Below are 19090 nucleotides of genomic sequence, written 5' to 3' on the forward strand. Positions count from 1 at the left end.
GAAAATTTTAGTAATCATATATATCATCACGAAAGCCAGTTATCAGAGACTAAACATAATTCTGAAAATTTCAGGGATTATTAGTATGCGTAGTTCCTTATTCTATAAATTCACTGTAACATATACACAATGACATCATGCTTATAATTATAAATATCTCTGGTACTTTTCTTAGAAGGGGCGAGTGAAGATTGGGACGAACACTTGTGTTACCATTTTACGGAATTTTGTGATTCCGAAAAGTATTCGAGTTTTATTCTATTTGTTTACATGTTACGTCACACAAACATGGCCGACACCTGGATTTGCGGCGGCAGTTTTTAATTTACTGCTTTTTTACTATCATTCTGTCTCAAAATCCCTTCGTATGATACTAAAAGCCTTGGTTCTAGAGTCACAGTATTGCTTAATCTTGTTTTTCCCCGCGTTAAATGTTCCTAGTATAATATAAACTGTCAAAAACAAATGTGTGACGAACATGTTGAGACTAGTCAAACCGAAATCATTGAGATCAACGGCCTTTCAAATATGAATATTTCTTATCTAATAAGGCTAACTTTCATGTAAGATTTTGGTTTCTGCAACACAAATAACAGACTTAACGATCAGTATTGGGTAAGATTCTATATGTTGTACACTCTTTTTTAAGTGTGATTCTTTCTGAAGTTCTGGGGTAGCTACAGTGGAGGGATTTGGATCTCCTGTAGTTTGTGATCGCAATACTGGTATACTAGTATTGTGCACAATACTCACATAAAATTTTTGTACCAGTATTGTGTTTTTTTTTAGATAAACAATACATATATACACAGGTACATGTAATTAACGTCACATATACATATGCATAATGATATTAACATACTGTATGGCATGACAATTTTACATGGAATGATTGTATGTTTAACTTATGATGCCATAGATGGTATACTGTGATTGTAATCAAAGAAAGTTTTAAATCTTTTTATTTTAAAAGGGAACCATACTGTCTCAGCATTTTAACAAACTCTTTACTTTTTTCTATGTTTTCTTCCAGCTCTCTCTTTCCAAGACCCAATATTACTGTATATTTAAGTGAATTTTATTTTGACATTAATGCTGTAATAGCTTCTGTATCATCAGCATTGGTATTCTCAGATCCGGACATCCTGGCATTTACACTTGTCAGGAGGTGATGAAATCCGGAATCCTCTAGATTTTTCATCTATTTGAAGGGGATAACTGATTATTTATATTGCCGATTATTTTTTAACCAGAGGTTATAGTATGTTAAAAATCAAATTGGAGATAGTATATAGTGTCTTTAACAGTATTAAAAGAGTAAAATTACTATATTCAACTGGTTATGATATATATCAATTAAATTAATTTGCAATAAGTCTATGGAAAATCTAGAGGAATCTTATCCTCATCACCTATCAACATTGTTTACATAACAAAAATGCTAATCATTGATTGGTCAGTTACATGTTGTGATGTCACTGCAGATCTGAGAATTGTCTATTTCTTCTTCAGATGGCATTTCTGCAACCCCCACTTCCTATATTGATAATAAGTATTCAGTCTGTTGACTTTCTCTTACGCTTACTAGATAGAAGGCACCTGTACGGCTCTTACTGTAGGAGTGCTTGTCTAATACATGTATTAGTATTTGAGTATTTGTACCAGTAGATAGATCTGCTACAAATTGTATTACCAATGGTCCTGAATCAACTTCTTTAACTACCCTTAACCATGTTAACATGTTTGGAGACAAACTACATGTAGTTAATTTGATTATAATCAGGTTTCCCCATTAAGCAACTGTTTATGTTTAATGGATATTGATATCTTTTATCATGTTTATTGAGAAAGATTAATAAGAAAATAAAGACCAACAAATGCATATGATCTTAGTATACATGTATTAAAATATCTGTAAAACATATACCAGGGGTCACCACACCAGGCGAAGTGAGCGACAAAGTCCCTCTAGGTCTCCCCACTTCGCTCTAAAGAAGCTCCAGGGAGAAGTTTATGTCGCCCTCAATTTTCAGTAAAATTCCCCAATGTCGCCTCATGGTTTTTGAGAATTCTCGATTCAAATGTAAACGACCGAGATAGGTATTGAATACAAGGCATGTTTTCCTCAAATTCAGAACTGATTTCTCCGCGATAGTATCATACTTCAACATAAAAATTGGTTGCCTGGATGTACAATGTACTATAAGCAAGAAAAAAGAAAAATCTCGATTTTTTTATGATTGTTTATTGGCTGCCATCTTTGTTATTGAAAATTGTAGATGGCACCATTTCATCTTTTCAACTCTCATCATTTACCTAATCCATATTGATATGCACTATTAATTTTGATTTTCTTATATTTACTGACAATACGTGATGCCCCATAAAAAAATTCAGATTTCTTTTCAAAAACGGAATATTATCAACTGGTATCCGCTTGTATTTTTGAACAACGTTGGTAGTTTAATACAGGGAACCAGCACAACGATTATAAACTACAAAACGCAGTCGGTTTTTTGTTCAGGGTTTTGTTTCCTTAACAGACCATGTAGACTGATACATGTGCTTTGTTTCAGCTAAAGGTCCTTTAAACAGTATTTCAATGAATATCTGCTCATGAATTTGATAAGGAACGGCAATATTTACTTTCAAAGTCTTATATTTTTGAAAAATATAAAGTAAGAATTTTTGACGCGGATCGCACCGTATTTGTTTTTAATTTACAAGTACCAATTCAATTCCGGTTATGAAAAATACGACTTTTCCGATGTAACTTTTTGTGATTTAGTCATATTTAAACACTCGTGTAGTGTTTTAGAATCAATTACATACATTTCTTACGGCAACTTGATTTTGGAAATCGGCATTTCCATGAAAATGCCGCAAACGTGTGCGATTACATGTACACGATTTTAAATTAACAGTTTTACTTTACGTTTTCAACACATTTCAAACAGTTTTCTGTCTGAATTCTTATAAAATATTATTTTAAGAACAAATACATTTTTGAATCATGATCGTAGCTTTGAAAGACAGTGAAACCGTATTTTAACTTTTCTTAATTAGGTCTTTCCACTTTTCTGTGGAAAGACCTATTGTTTTTCTTCTGATTATTAAGTCTTTCCACTTTTCTGTGGAAAGACTTATTGTTTTTCTTCTGATTATTATTTTTTTTTTCTTCCGCCAAATTTTGTTCTTGCGATAAATGTTTGTTTCGCAATATGTCGCGTAGATATTTCTCATATGGTATCGTATAGTTTATGCGCTTTTAAATTTCACCCTGCTAAGGCGAACCATTTTCTTTGTAAGAGTTATCTCCCTATTCACTGTTTATCATCTGTGTGCATCTCCTCTGTAACAAAAAAAGATAGCGACAAAATTCCTTTTACAAATTGTTCGTTACATCCTCAGTTATTTTTGCCCCATTTGGATTGAAGCGATTCGATGAAATTTTATAGGAGTTATCTACCTTTACAAAATAAATTTTTCTGTATGTTATTCTAACTCATAAACAGTTAACCGTATAACCCTGGAATGTTTTTATTTGAGGCCCCTAGGTCCTTACTTAGAAAATGAGGTCAAAGGTCAAGGTCAAGTTATCAATAGTGACTTTCGCATGTTTTTCCATTTTTTCCGACACTTTGAGAGATACATATAAAAGAACAAGTGCAAAATGTCTGCTTTATTGTAATGAAGATATGCTACATTTAGTCTTATACAATTAAATGGCATCTTATAGGAGTTAGTGCCCCTGAAATGTCTTGATATGAGGTTATTTGATTATAACTTCAATTAAGTTCATTATAAAGACATTTGACCTTATAAAAAAAGTTAAGTGACAAATGACCTTGAAAAATGGCTACTGGAAGTGACCTTGAGAAAACCGGAAGTAGCTTTTTTTGCAATTGTTTCACATAAAAGTACTCAAAATCCATATAGTTTGTCATATAGATACATAAACTGATTACTGAAGACTAAAAATGACTTTCAACAAACCGGAAGTGGCCAATTATCTCCCATTCTACATACAAAAGTATATAGAAACTATATATTTTTGGAATCAGTGTGAAAGAAGCTACCTTATTAGACCGGAAGTGACATTCATTTCACCGGAAGTAGCATATTATCTCCCTTATATCACTCAAAAATATAATTAAACCATTATTTATCGCATCAGTATGAAGAAACTACCTTCTTATCCAATTTTCCTTGGTGTGGAAAGACACTCAATTGTTCTCTGAACAATTGGTTTTTAATTTTTTTTTTTTTTCTTCGGCCAAATTTTGTTCTTGCGATAAACATTTGTTTCTCAATATGTCGCTTAGATATTTGGTATATGATATCGAACAGTTTATGCGCTTTTGAAATTTACCCTGCGTAACCGAATACTTTTCTTTGTAGGAGTTATCTCCCCAAACACTGTTTTCCTTGTGTCCACGACTCCTTCGCAACTGTAAAAGATTACGACAAATTTATTTTACAAAATTGCTCGTTATATCCTTCTCATGATTTGTCCTATTTTGACTGAAGCGATATGAATGCTCCATATGAGAGTTATTTCCCCTTATGCATTTGATATAAGTGATATGCATTTCTATCTTGTAAACCATAAGTGATAGAGACCTAGGATCTTTTGATTTGATGTCCTTGGTCCAAAAAAATGAAAATTAGGTCAAGGTCAAGGTCATATTCTAATTTTTGAATTGGGCTTATTTCCACTAATTTCCAGAAACTGTATAAGATATCGACAATTTTGACTAAATTGTTAGTTGCGACATGTCGTAACTTAGTAATTTTAGTTGAAAGGGTGCGTAGACAATGAATGGGAGTGTTTGCCCCTTTCATATCTAAAATTATGTGTAAAGTGATATAACTTATTAACCATACATATTAGAGACCTAGGGTCTTTTGATTTGAGATCCTCAGTTTGTGACCTGGAAATTGAGGTCAAGGTCATAGGTTAATTTGACGTTCTAGATTTTGACCTTTGCTTTAAATTCATATCTATACATCATAAAGCCATATTAACTGACATTTTAGACTGATTTTTTAATATTTTAATATCTAAATATATATTAACTGGTGGAAAGACCTTCAATTGTTCTCTGAACAATTGGTTTTTAATTGATTATTATTTTTGTTTCAAAAGGTTCTTGGACTTGGTTTAATCATGGTTTAAGGTTAAAGTCTTTGAAATGCAGCATAATTTGATCCATGTCAAATCTTTAATTCATTTAGACCTACCAGAATAACCATAGCTCTTATGCCATTAACGGTCCTTATGTCATGATTTTTTTTGACAATTTGCATAGGTACACATGTACATGTACATGTAAATAAAAAAGTATTTCAGACTACAAGCATGGCAAGACAAGGACTTACAAAATGAACTTCCTTAGCAATTGTCATGCAAAAATGATTAGAAAGTAACAAAAAGGTGTAGATTCTTAGAATATTTTATTCATAAAAAGTATAAACGCGATCTGTCGATTTCCCCTGAAGTCTCCCTGTTGTGCCTTCACTTCTCCCTGAAGTCTCCCTGTTGGGTCTTCACTTCTCCCTGTTTGGCTGCCATGGAGAAGTGACTTCTCCCTATTATTTTGAAGTGTGGTGACCCCTGATATACGATGGCATACATTTTTACATGTACATGTAAATGCTGAATTTACAGTGTTATAGTTTAATAATTTGCTTGAATTTATTAAAATCAATAATAACTCAGATAATTGAATTAAACTTTTATTTCATTTTATTTTATCTCAATTGAAATAAATAAAATATAGAAATATGATCACGATGATAAAATTATTAGCAATTATGTATATGATTAACAATTGTTTTTATAATATAAGTTCATTACAATAATCTTTTGTTTATTTGTACAAGTACAGACTATAGTAATTATTTTTAACTGGTTAATTGATTTTCACAATTATCCTCTACATGCTCTGTAATCTTTTTGAGTTCATTTAATCTCCCAATGAACTTCAATATCTAATTTTGCTTAAAATTCATTTTTCATTATACACCTTTTAAAAAGTATAGTCAACAATACAACTACAATACTGGTATATCAGTAATGTACCAGTATTGTTTTTTTTTTTTTTTTAAAGTTACAATACTGGTACAAAATTTTTTGGAGTCCCCGGTGTCCGTGCGGCTGGTGATACCGCTCATTAGCTGATTAGGTTATATCAACACCGTACAATTGTTCTTGTTATTGTGTTAGCATTCCAAAGGGATAAAAAAGGAATAAAATTGATAAGTTCCAGATTGAAATAATAACTGCAATCCCTAGATTTACAATATTTGGCCAATGTCCATTAAAAAAAATACAGAATCAGATATAAAATTTATTTTTACTTAAGTCAAATTTTTATCAGATAGAAATAATTTTTGCTCTGCATCCTTGGCAGTGTGCTTGGTTTGATTTTAGCTACCTTTCATAGCAGCAAATCTTTCTTCTATTCAAAATGTGCTATTTTTGGAAGGCATGCGCGAAATCACCGGATATTGGAGGAACTCTCAGAACAGGGGTTTCCCCACTTTTAGACACATATTACACAAAATATTGAGGGTTAAACCCTACAAACTGATAATTTTATGAAATAAAAGTATTTTATGAATGTATTCACACAATATTATCCAATTATTGGTTTTATCAGTTGAATGAAGTGAAGTCATAAGTCTTAGGTGCGCGGATACACCGGACTGCACCGTAACACGAATGACCGAATAACACTTGAAATTTTAATATTAGCACATATTGGTGACTTTTTAACATTAATTAAACAATTTACAGAAAGCAGATAAGTTCATAAAGATCATTTTAAATTTAGTGTGTACATCGAACGGTATCAGGTTCATTTGCCCTAATAACATGTTCGCCCTAGGTCCGTTCGCCCTACTTAAATAATATTCAGGTCATTGAAGTTGGTTAAACTTATTTAAATAATTATATGGTACCGTATATATTTTTGAAATTTAGGAAAACGTATGGAATTATTTAAAAGTTTATGGCTAAAAAGCTTTTTTAGGATTGTTAATTGTTCAATGACATAATAATTCTCACTGATTGTTGTGATACTTGTCTTTTGATGGATTAATAATAAAAACAAACATTTTGTTATGATAAACCAGGGACTTTCTATACTAACTAATTACTAAATTAATACATTGTATTCCAGTATACTATGCAAATCAAAGGGAAAATTATATATTGGTTGCTGCAATACAAATATTCGGTAAATTTTTCAACAAACTTTAACATATTCTGTTTAAATAATTAACATTATGCAACTGGACAACAATTAAAAAAAAAAGTAGGGCGAACCGACCCTGGGAGAAAGGGTATCAGGGCGAACAGGTACTAGGGCAAACGTGAATCAGCGCGAACGGACCCAGATTCACATTGAACATGGCGGCCATTGTGATTTCCGTGGTCACCATATTGGATGTACTCACTAAAATTAAAAAGTTTTTTTATGATCTTATCTGCTTTCTGTAAATCATTTTTAACTTATAAAATACATTGATAATATACTATAATTTAATAATCAATGTTTAAAAGTCACCAATATGTGCTAATATTGAATATTGGTCATTCGAGTTACTGGAAGTTCTGTACCTTAAAAATAAAAGTCAGTCATTCCCCTAAATCTTTACAAATCATTGTTCTCATGTTCTGAATGATGTTTTCAGTGGATATCTGTTGAATTTGCCATCAATGTTTCTATTTATGAACTGTAGCAGTCTAAATACATTTTTTTGCAACCTTTTTAACTTTATACGCATGTATTTCAACAGGAACCTCGAATGACTGAACAAGACGGTTAATATCTGAATAGCACTTGTAATGACCGAGTGACACTTGAAATTTTAATATTAGTACATATACATGATATAAGTGAATTTTAAACATTGATTATTACATTGTAAATAATAGTTTTACTATATTATCATGTATTAACTTCAAAATGATTTACAGAATGCAGATAAGTTCATATAAAGATCATTTTAAATTCAGTGTGTACATCCAACATGGTGACCACGGAAATCACAATGGCCGCCATGTTGGATGTACACACTAAATTTAAAATGATCTTTACGAAATTATCTGCTTTCTGTAAATCATTTTTAAGTTATAAAATATATCGATAATATATTATTCAATAACCAATGTTTAAAAGTCACCAATATATACTAATATTAAAATTACAAGTGGTATTCGGTCATTCGTGTTACCCTATTTCAACAACCAATATAAAAAAGAAGATGTGGTATGATTGCCAATGAGACAACTATCCACAAAAGACCAAAATGACACAGACATTAACAACTATAGGTCACCGTACGGCCTTCAACAATGAGCAAAGCCCATACCGCATAGTCAGCTATGCATATTATTGTTATTTACCACCATTATTGGATACCACAAAGGTTCCCATGAAATGTCTACATCACAATCTGAATGTCTGAGTGACATGGTCACACCACAATAGAAAAGTGATTTCTGTATGACGTCTATCGTTTAAGTGCTGATTCCCAAATAGCAATAAGGTCTATAATATCACAATCTTAACTATGAGAAGGGGTAGCTTTTAAATGTATGCTTGTTTACATTCCTTGCTTAATATAATGGGTTTTTTTACAGGGGAATTAGATTTAGAACAGATATGATTATTAACCATTACTGCTGGTGCTTGAAAAATAAATGTAGTTAGTAGAATATTATATAAAGGCCAAACAAAAAAGTATGTGTGTTTACTGTCAATATGCTGGGGAAAAAAATAGGGTAGGTAGCTAGGTAGAGATTTTTTTCCCCCCGACTTTTTGAGGTTCGAAATGAATTACATTCAAATCTTCCATACAAGGTATGAAATGACATTCATATAAGTATTCCATGCCATATGAAATAACAAACATATAAATATTCCATGAGGTACAAAATAGCACACTTATGTATATATCCCATGATGAGGCCTGAGTGAGGTACAAATTCCTACAAAATGGCATACATTTAAATATTCCATTGGTTACAAATAAATATCTTCAAAGAGGTCCATTATTATTTATGAAATGGCTTTTTGCAAGGGTATGAAATGATCAAGGTACAAATTGATTATATATCAAACCCTGGTTAATGATGCTCTGACAGAAATGTTAGAAACAACAAATACTTGGTCAGGGTTCTCATTAAAATGCATATAAATTAGATATCACCCTGAAATCTCTGACTTGATTCATACTTACATGACATGTATGTATTACATATACATATATATATATACAATGTATTTATAACCAAGTTTACAAATGTATTTATAGAAAAAGACCAACAATGGAAGAGGAAACTACAGTGACATCTTCGTATGTGTTTCGTGGTGTGGAATATATTGTTACAATGATTGTGCAAGCAGGGAATACTTTGTCAGTGGAAGTGGAAGATAGACTAACAGCTGATCAGTGGAGGGCAACATTTGATTCTGCTTGTAAGAGTGTTAAGGCCATAAAACATATATATGTTTGTTTGCCCTAACCCTACCTACCCAGAAAATAACTGCCTACTCAAAATCTTTTACTTTCCTGATGTGAAAAATAGGTTTTTTTTAATCAGATATCATATGCATGAAGAGTAAAAATGTCAATTGGTAAGGGTTAGGGCAAACTGAAATATTCTAACTTTTTTAATCATTATCATAGTGTACAATGGTGTAAGCCCACACTAGAAGTCAGGTCCTCTAATTTCAGTGAAAAAAGCACAGGCACTTGTCTCAGAAAAAAAATCCTATATACCTTAATATAACACAAGGTACTTAACTTGCATTTTTGAAAAATGTCAGGCGGTGATGAAGTTCCGTTGCATGCTGCTTTCTAGGCTGTCAACCCCACTAAAACTTGTTATATCGTTAATCTAAATTGATTTATCTTTACAATGGTGTATAACATGCCTACATTTGTTGTCAGAATCATCCGTAGCAATCCTACCCAAGTATGTCAATCGTAATAATTTTTCCAACCGCTGATGATTTGGCAATAAACGCGTCACGTCTACTTATATATCCCGGTTTCCGATTGGTCAATTTTATGGAAAAGTCAAAATGATTCTCGGAGTTATCTGATCTTGTTTCATTTTTATACGTAAAGTTAAGAGAGAGTCTGAATGACATTGGCGTCATGGGAAAATTTGAATCTAAAAAAGGAAACTCGTAATTATAACTTATTAGACATACCACAAATAAGACTTGTTAGGTTTTTTTTCACGGTATCTTATACAATTTTACTAACTGGGTGATAAGTTCTATTCAGACATAAAATAACAGATTTTTCTAATACAGTTTTTATAATTAATCATTTACTGCGAGACGTTTATTGCCAAATTTTCAGCGGTTGGAAAAATTATTACGATTGACATTCTTTGGTAGGATTGCTACGGATGATTCCAACAACAAATGTAGGCGTGTTATACACCATTGTAAATATAAATCCATTTAGATTTCCGACATAACAAGTTTTAGTGGGGTTGACAGCCTAGAAAGCGGCATATAACTGAATTTCGTCACCGCCTGACATTTTTTGAAAATGCAAGTTAAGTACCTTGTGTTATATTAAGGTATATAGGATTTTTTTTCTGAGACAAGTGCCTGTGGAAAAAAGCTGCTTTTTATCACACAAATTACAATCTTCAAGATAGTTGTAAACATTTTTTTTTCTTTGCTTCTTTTTAGAGAGCAAGACCATGTCCATTGATAAGATTTAAAAACTAAATAGCCCTTGGTGTTTGATGTAAATATTTCCTTTATTGTATACACAATCTGATATCATACATGATTGTATATAGCTATATATATTGACTTTTTTGTCGCTATTAAATTGCTATGCAGAAGGACTTTCAGTTTGGCTAATAAGAATTCTAATACCATACATTTGTACTATAAGGACTTTGTCAATCTGGTTTCTGCAACTTCCTCCTTCTAGCAAAGTTTGTATATATATAATTATGTGACTGAAGGATACATGTAAATACGATAGATAAAATCTGTACATGTACATTGCTTTAATGTATAAAAAAAAATGTAAGAGCAACACCTTGAAACATCATACAAATAAAATATTTTTTGTTGTAAGATATTTTTTTAAACTACATGTACATTTTTAAATTAAACTTACAAAAGAATATTGTCCATTCCTGAAGGCTGTATGGTTAACAATTGTTAATAACATGTTTATAATTTGCATTTTATGATTTGTTGCTTTGGTATGACAATGGTGTCAGTTAGCATTTAAAACAAAACTGACAGCTATTTTTTAAAAAGTCCTAGTTAGGTAAAAATGCAATCACTGGTGTTTTATAAATGGTAATTGCATTCTCGTACAACATGTACAATGAATATGATATTCTCTATGTGGTGATGATATCCAGTACAATGTATCAATGCAATTTCCCTGTATTATTTTGAAATGCAAAATTAAAGAGGAATTTAATTGTTGAATTGTCATTTATTTCAGATATAGAAGATTTGACACATAAAACAGGAAATTTTAAGCAATTTCATATATTTGTTAGCATGTTAGAATCTGCAGTTACACAGGTTGGTAAAGCTGTATTTTGATGAGGCAAAAAGAAATGTGTATGTAGGCTGTCTTGGATGACTCTGTTTTTGAGCAGTCCTTAATGGAATTTTGTTTTTATTACCATGAACATGTCAACCAACAATTCTTTTTTTAAAAAACTTGTATATAAACATCAGTGTTCCACCAAGGCCGTTTTCAGAGGCCGTGGCGCCCACCCTTTCCTGAGTGAAGCCCTGTGCCCTTTTTACAGTTTTCGGGGCGCCTTGCCTTTTTTGAAGATCGATTGTATATTATTTTGTTCCTATTGATATGATCCGCTAATTACTAAATTTTACCTGGCGAAAAGTTTATGACTGTTTACGACTCCAAGCTAATCAACGGTTACAACTGGTGTCATAATCTGTTGTTTTAGGAAATTCTATCGTTTATCTGATGGGTCATTAATGATCATACATTAATTCATCCAAATAGAATCGGTCAGTCTGCAATTTTCTTTGAAGAAATGTGCATACGACAACTTGGACACAATTTGCAATGTTTACCGTAGTTTCATGGAGAAAACGTAATATAAGAAAAAACCATAATCAACTCGTTGAAGACATTGTTTTACTTGTTTTCTGTGAAATAAATAGCAAATTCAGATGTATTTGTCATTGACTACCCTCATTTTTTATACGAAAATAACAAAATCATCCGCGATATTGTTGATCATATGTACATCTTCTACGTACTGTTTATAATCCTCCAAAGAAGGAGCACACCCGAAAAGAAAAATAACTCAATCTGATTTTTTCCTAGCACTGAGTAACCCACTTAACATATTCTAAAACATGTCTACATAATTCTTGCTTAAGAATATATATGTTTAGGTATTTTGAGTTATGGGAAAAGTTAAAGAGGGTCTTAGTAGCAGTGTTTGTAGAGTGTCTTGGTCATCTTTTTCTGTATTCTTTATTTTTAATACAAATTTTCACTGTTGCTATATCCTAACATTGTGCATTTACTAGTACTGAGCACAGCTGTTTTGTACTGTATTGCCATTGAGAACAGCAGAGATAGAAAGGTGAAACTGGCAAAGTGTGTCAGACCATAGAAACAGAATGAAGCAGGTCACCTTTCAAAACATACCGCATATAAAGCTCAGCTGTGCCACACAATGATCTAAAAACTTTTGTGACAAGCTGCTTGACAAGTTTTTCAGCCTAAAAGGTAGAAAGATAGAGTTCTATATGGGCTAATGATGTTGTTCTTGTGTAACCAGTGATTTTAACGAATAAACACAATGTTTGATTAATATCTTTATTAAAACATGCCCTTTTCATATTATATATCGTATCACGCATTACATGTCCCTTTTCAGCATTGGCACTGCCCTTTTGAAATCCTAGCTGGAACACTGAACATGGTAAAACAGCTTTTGTCAAATGTTATGATTGAACCATGATAATTTGATAATTACTTGAAGAAACAGCCAAAACCAGACTCTTAAAACATGGTCCTTCCTGACTATAAAAAAAACTGTTTTAAAACAAGATCCTTTTCTGACCTTTACAGTAAAGCAACCAAAACCAGGCTCCCTTAAGTCAGAACTTTACTGTTCTATCTCAACACTTCCCACTAAAACATAATGTACAGTGTAGCTTATTTTACTAGTTAGACAACAGAAATTTGGAGAAAATTCTAAAACAATGCTATATGTATAGTGTTGAATTTCATGATATTTTTGCCTCAAATTTATCTTAGTAATAGTATAATTTGCAGCAAATCAAGCATTACAGAATTGTGGGATACATGTATTACAGAATTCCAAAATACTGGAAATAATTTCCCTAAAACATATTTTTGTGTCTTGTTATGTCTCCAGATAATGGGTGCTTTGTTTATAAAATGTGCTTGTTTATTTAATACACAAATACAAATGTACAAATTAAATACATTGATCTTCGTGTCCTTAATTTTGCTTTCTATATAACTTTGTATACCTCAGTCAATTATTTATGATATTCAATCTCAAAACTTATATTCCATATAAGTAGTGACCTTTTGCAAGCCAAAATAATGCAGTTTTCTGACATAAACCCCTTGCAGAATCTTACTTGTTAAATTGATTGTTGATTTATCCAGTCAAAAATATGTATGAATACTTGACATTTACTGAATATTAAGCAAACTACAATAAATCAGTCAAATTGGAAATTTAAGTTACAGACTAACAGATTAATGGAAGGTGTGACAGAATAAAGTTCCATAAAATGAACTGGGAAGTAGAGGCTGATCCAGAGGTAGGGTTGCAAGGGACTAAGTTGTTGTTTGACATTATGAGAATACCACCCACTCACCATATATTTATGTATGTTCACTTTTGAGTGTTTTGCAATAATTTAACTATTTATATTTTTCAGTCAAGTGAAAGTGTTTCTTTGGATTTATTGACATATGCAGATTTAGAATCATTACGACAAAGAAAAACTGGAAGTGTTCCAAAATCAAATGTTCCTCATGGTAAAACAGTGTCTTTGAACTCTAAGCGCTACCTCATTGTGACATACACTGTTGAATTTGATAGAATACATTATCCTTTACCTTTGCCATATATGGGGAAACCAGATCCCAGAGCATTACAAGAAGTTATAAGACAACAAAGATCAGAAATAAAAGCTTTCAGACAACAGGTAGGTTATAACAATATAGGGATAAAAGTAAGTGCTTTCCAGGTCATCCATCCATGTATAAACTTACCACATTTTCAGCTGTGCAGCTCTTTTGCCAACAGAGAAAAAATAATGGAATAGTTCTGAAAATTTCTTCCTTCTTGCTTCAAGAGTGTTTAATTGGCCAATAAAGTCTTTTTCTTTTGAACTACTTTCCTAAAGGAATCATGAATTGGTAGATGTAATTCTTTACCCTTCTCATTATCATACTGTTTATCCAGGGTAACACTAATTATAAATAGAAATTTCCAGAAAAAAACATTCAAATTTTTCAATAATTCATCTGAATGACATACAAAATTTTAGTCCTGGTATCTATGATGAGTTTATTTTGAGTAGTGAGGTAAACAACTGGTAAAAGTTTGTGTACAATTTACTATCAAAATATATACAACCAAGACATATCTCTGTGTCAACATTTTAATAATGATGTTTCATATTCCAAATGAAAGTTACAGCCTAATCAGGTACATTTTGTATATTATACTTATTGTGTTGATTGTTTTGCAGGGTGGTAGTGGTGAACATAAACATGGTAACAGGGAATTTGAAAAGTTACAGAAAGAGTGAGTTTTAAACTGAATATTTCTATACATTGTTTATTTACCTATGCATTTTTTAAATTTGTCTGGTTTTCCTAAGGAATAAAGTTTTTTTCTATAAAAGACAAAGTTGTGAAACATTATCAAAATCTATATATTACAGATTGTTTTCACATAGTTTATTTACAGTAAAGAGAAAACAAAGAAATTTCACAAAGGACATTTCCGGTTTTAAATTAAGTTATTATATATATAGTTATTTGGCGGCATTAATACCTAATGTAATAAAATAGTCAAATCTTTGGATATATGGCATCTAGATATGCCGCTTTTAAAAGAATTTTAACTCTTAAAACAAAGCAATTGATGTTTTCAATTTTCTTAAAAATCTCACCTCTTTTCTTGGATTTCTTGATCTGTAATACAACGAGTTTGACCATTAAGGTTCTTCAGTCTTATCAATAGAACACTGTATCATCTGAGTAAAAATTGTATCAATGTATAAATTAGGAGATGTGGTATGATTGCCAATGAGACAACTATACATCAAAGTTCAAATCAAGTGGATGTATGTAATTATAGGCAATCGTAAGGCATTCAATAATCAGAAAAAAACATATTGTATAGTAAATAGTCTATAAAAGGTCCTGACATTGAAGATATAAAACCATTCAATTGGGAAAACTAACAGCATAATTTACAGTAAAACAATTTATGAAAAAAACAAATATGACCACAACAACTGAACTACTAACTCCTAAATTGGGACAGGCACATTAAGAATGTGGGGGGATTAAATATGTTTGTGAGCTCTCAACCCTTCCCTAACCTTAGATAGTCGTAAAACAGCACAACATCAGATCAAACTTTAAAAATCAGCTGCAAAAAAGCTAAACTCATCAGATCAAAAGAGAACAGAAATTCATCATACAAAAACAGACCAGCCGTGGCAGGGTAAGTGTCCATCCCTCATCTCTAACAACAGTAAAAATAAAGTACAAATATGAGAGGACTCAGAGTTACTGACAGTAAGTTCAAAGCAAATAACAAGTAAATAAAAAAAAATAATCTTAATTTGACTAATAATTAAAGACAAAAATAGGTAACCTTTGTTTTGTGAACAAATTCACATATTTTGACCCAACATTTTCCACAAACTTTGAAAATTTATTTTTATGAAATACAAAATATAGTTGAGTATGATTACTTCCAGCTACAATATGATGCTTAAAGAGAAAGAAGAGCTAGAGGCTGAGTTTCTACATTTCCGAAGAGAAGTCAAAACTACCTCCACAGGAAATGCTGTGAAAGAGATCAGAATTCTTAAAGCTCTTACTAAAAGTTTGGAGGAAGACTTAATGAAGGAAAAAACAAGACACCAAAGATCAACAACCAAACGAAGTCAAGAATATAGAGATTTACTGGAGGAAGTAAGTGATTGAACTCATACAAAACAGTAGGTCACATTATATGAGTAAGAAGATACAGTATGGTTTTCAAAGACTCCACCATACCATAGTCATTAGAAGCATGATCTTGTTTGGTATATGTTTGCTGAACAATCCATTAATGTTGTTTTAAAAAGTGTATACAATTTATTCACTGAATTATTAGATTCAAGACCAAAATTTCCGAATTCATGTCCCTTAATAGGAAATTAACTTTGATAAAAAATGTCAGTCAGGTAAATATTGAATCTTATACATTTAACTAAATGAATACATGTATTACCGTATAGCAGTTTATTTTCGCAGGTGTAATATTTCCCGTTTTACCTTGAATAAAGTACGAAATATTTTGTTGCTTATTATTTTTGCAGATTCAAAACTTTCATCAATACCTTTGCTTGTACACTTTTAAATTGGTGGAATTTATTTTGGCGATGTGGTTCTATCCACGTAAATACTTGAAAATTTACACCTTGCAAAAATAACCCGCTATACTGTACCATATTATTGTATGGAATACTACATGTACATTAAAGCGCACCAATAATTTTATGTGTGAAAGAGAACCCATCCACAATTACTTTGATTTACTTTGAGTATTGTATTTATTGACTACTCTTTTCGGGTAAAGGGTAATTTATTTAAGATATTTCCTTCATTAAGAAGTCATAATCCACTGAAATGATGAAAATAAACACTGTCATTAATGGAAACATGTTTTTTTTAACTTTTCATAGGTTGAGGAACTGAGGGCATCAGAGAGAAACCTTAGAATAAGAGTGAAAAGTTTAACAAATGAATTAGCAGTATATAAAAGGTAGCATAAACATTCTTCAGTTATATTTCATTAAGTAAAATGTAGCATTTAAATAAAAAAGAACCAAAGAAACAAATAGGCTTTCAATATTTCTACTACTTTATATATATTATATAAGATATACAATCTAGTGTATACAATTTTCATTTGTTCCTTTTTTCAATATTAACAAATTGACATAATTTTTGCATTCAATTTTTTAGTAAATTCTACTGTCTGATTAAAGGTTTTTAAACTTGAATAACTTTGTCAAACACTTATAATCAAGAGAAATAGCACCTTGAGCACATTTTTTAATTCAGTTTTTTTGGGAAAACATTGTTACATTTTAACACTGATTGCAGCAGGACACAACACAGGGGTCAATCAAACCCTTTAAAAAAACTAAATTCACATAAATATAGATGCAATTTTTTTTTGTAGAGATAGAATCAGACCACCACCTCAGAGATCATCACGACCTCCAATTAGGGAAAGATATAATTCAAGGGAAAGGTCAATATCAAGGGAGAGGTCATTATCTAGAGACAGATCATGGTCAAGTGATCGTTTGTCAGTAAGGAATTCTTCATTAAATAGAGAAAGAAGATCTTCAAAAGAGAGACCATCATCAGCTCCTGATAGAAGTAGATTAAGTGACAAGTCATCTTCTTCATTTAGGAATAATGTACATAGACCAAGAAGTAGAACTCCATCTCCTTCACCTGCTGGTAAAATTAATCTTAGATAAAAACAATTAAATAAAACTGTTAAACAAAATGATACTGTAAGGTATTGTTTTAAAAACTTTGCATTTCATGGATTATTCTAATAAAAACCCTACAAAAGTTTCATTTGCATTACATATTTAATTTATCAAAACCCTGTGCAATCACTCCCCAACTTATATCTTGGGAGTTGCAGGAATATCATAGCTTACAGCAGCATATGGGCAACCTCTTACCTGGATTTGAACAGTTCTCTTTAGTTCAACAACAACTGATATTTATTGCATTTATTTATTTTCAATGGTTGTTTATTTAAAGCAGTTACACACATTTATTGATGTCAAATTACATAATATCCCACTGTTCCTATATTATTTTACATTGTTCATCCTTCATATATCCTGTTTTTCTCTCTTAATCAGGGATCTCCATGGCTTGTTTAATGATGGCGCCCCATCATCGTTCAAATATCTTGCGCCATCGTCAAATGATCTGCGCCATCGTCAAATGATCCAGGCCATCGTTAAATTGTCTTCCACCATCATTCAAAACTGTTACTGTTTTTTGTAGCCCAACGCTATTTTTGTAGCAATTGTAATCAAATGCATGTAATTGCATAACACTTTTTTTTATATTATAATCCAATACAGTTCTTACGCCTGAGGGATATCCGGATTAAGATTGCTAATCACCTGTACCTGAGCTTGTACATGTAGATCAACAAACCAGACAGGAGAATACTATCTGAAGATAGACGATTCATTTATTGAATTATTTAACTAAGTTTAAGCAAATGCTTATGATAATTTAGATTAAATAAATTAATTAATAACCCAGTTACAAAGAAAACTGTTTAACAAGTCAAACACGTGCTTTTATTTTGACTTACGCCATCAGCATCCCCCTTTTTAGCTCACCTGGCCCGAAGGGCCAAGTGAGCTTTTCTCATCACTTTGCGTCCAACGTCTGGCATCGTCGTCCTTTGTCATTAACTTTTACAAAAATATTCTCCTCTGAAACTACTGGGCCAAATTATTAAAACCAAACTTTGCCACAATAATCATTGGGGTATCTAGTTTAAAATGTGTCCGGTGACCCAGCCAACCAACCAAGATGGCCACCATGGCTAAAAATAGAACACAGGGGTAAAATGTAGATTTTGGCTTATATCTCTGAAACCAAAGCATATCTTACATGAGGTAATATTGTTTATCAGGTCAAGATCTATCTGCTCTGAAATTTTCAGATGAATCGGAGAATCCGTTGTTGGGTTGCTGCCCCGAAATTGGTA

At 31.7% G+C, this 19090-nt stretch overlaps 1 protein-coding gene across 2 annotated transcripts in view; it reads left to right on the forward strand.

Moving 5' to 3' along the window:
- The first annotated feature begins 251 nt into the window (after positions 1–251).
- Positions 252–19090, forward strand: part of LOC139514230 (centrosomal protein CCDC61-like) — a 43339-nt gene continuing 24500 nt past the window's right edge. For both annotated transcript variants that reach the window (XR_011662585.1, XM_071303095.1), the window contains exons 1-8: positions 252–615; positions 9328–9491; positions 11509–11591; positions 13977–14246; positions 14796–14851; positions 16041–16257; positions 17013–17092; positions 17516–17802. Coding sequence is in view for 1 of the 2 variants with exons in the window: in XM_071303095.1 (XP_071159196.1) it covers positions 9341–9491; positions 11509–11591; positions 13977–14246; positions 14796–14851; positions 16041–16257; positions 17013–17092; positions 17516–17802 (1144 nt within the window). In the remaining variant the exon portion in view is untranslated. The remainder of the gene's footprint in view (positions 616–9327; positions 9492–11508; positions 11592–13976; positions 14247–14795; positions 14852–16040; positions 16258–17012; positions 17093–17515; positions 17803–19090) is intronic.

This window comes from Mytilus edulis, chromosome 3 (genome assembly GCF_963676685.1).
Source record: "Mytilus edulis chromosome 3, xbMytEdul2.2, whole genome shotgun sequence".
NCBI lineage: Eukaryota > Metazoa > Mollusca > Bivalvia > Mytilida > Mytilidae > Mytilus > Mytilus edulis.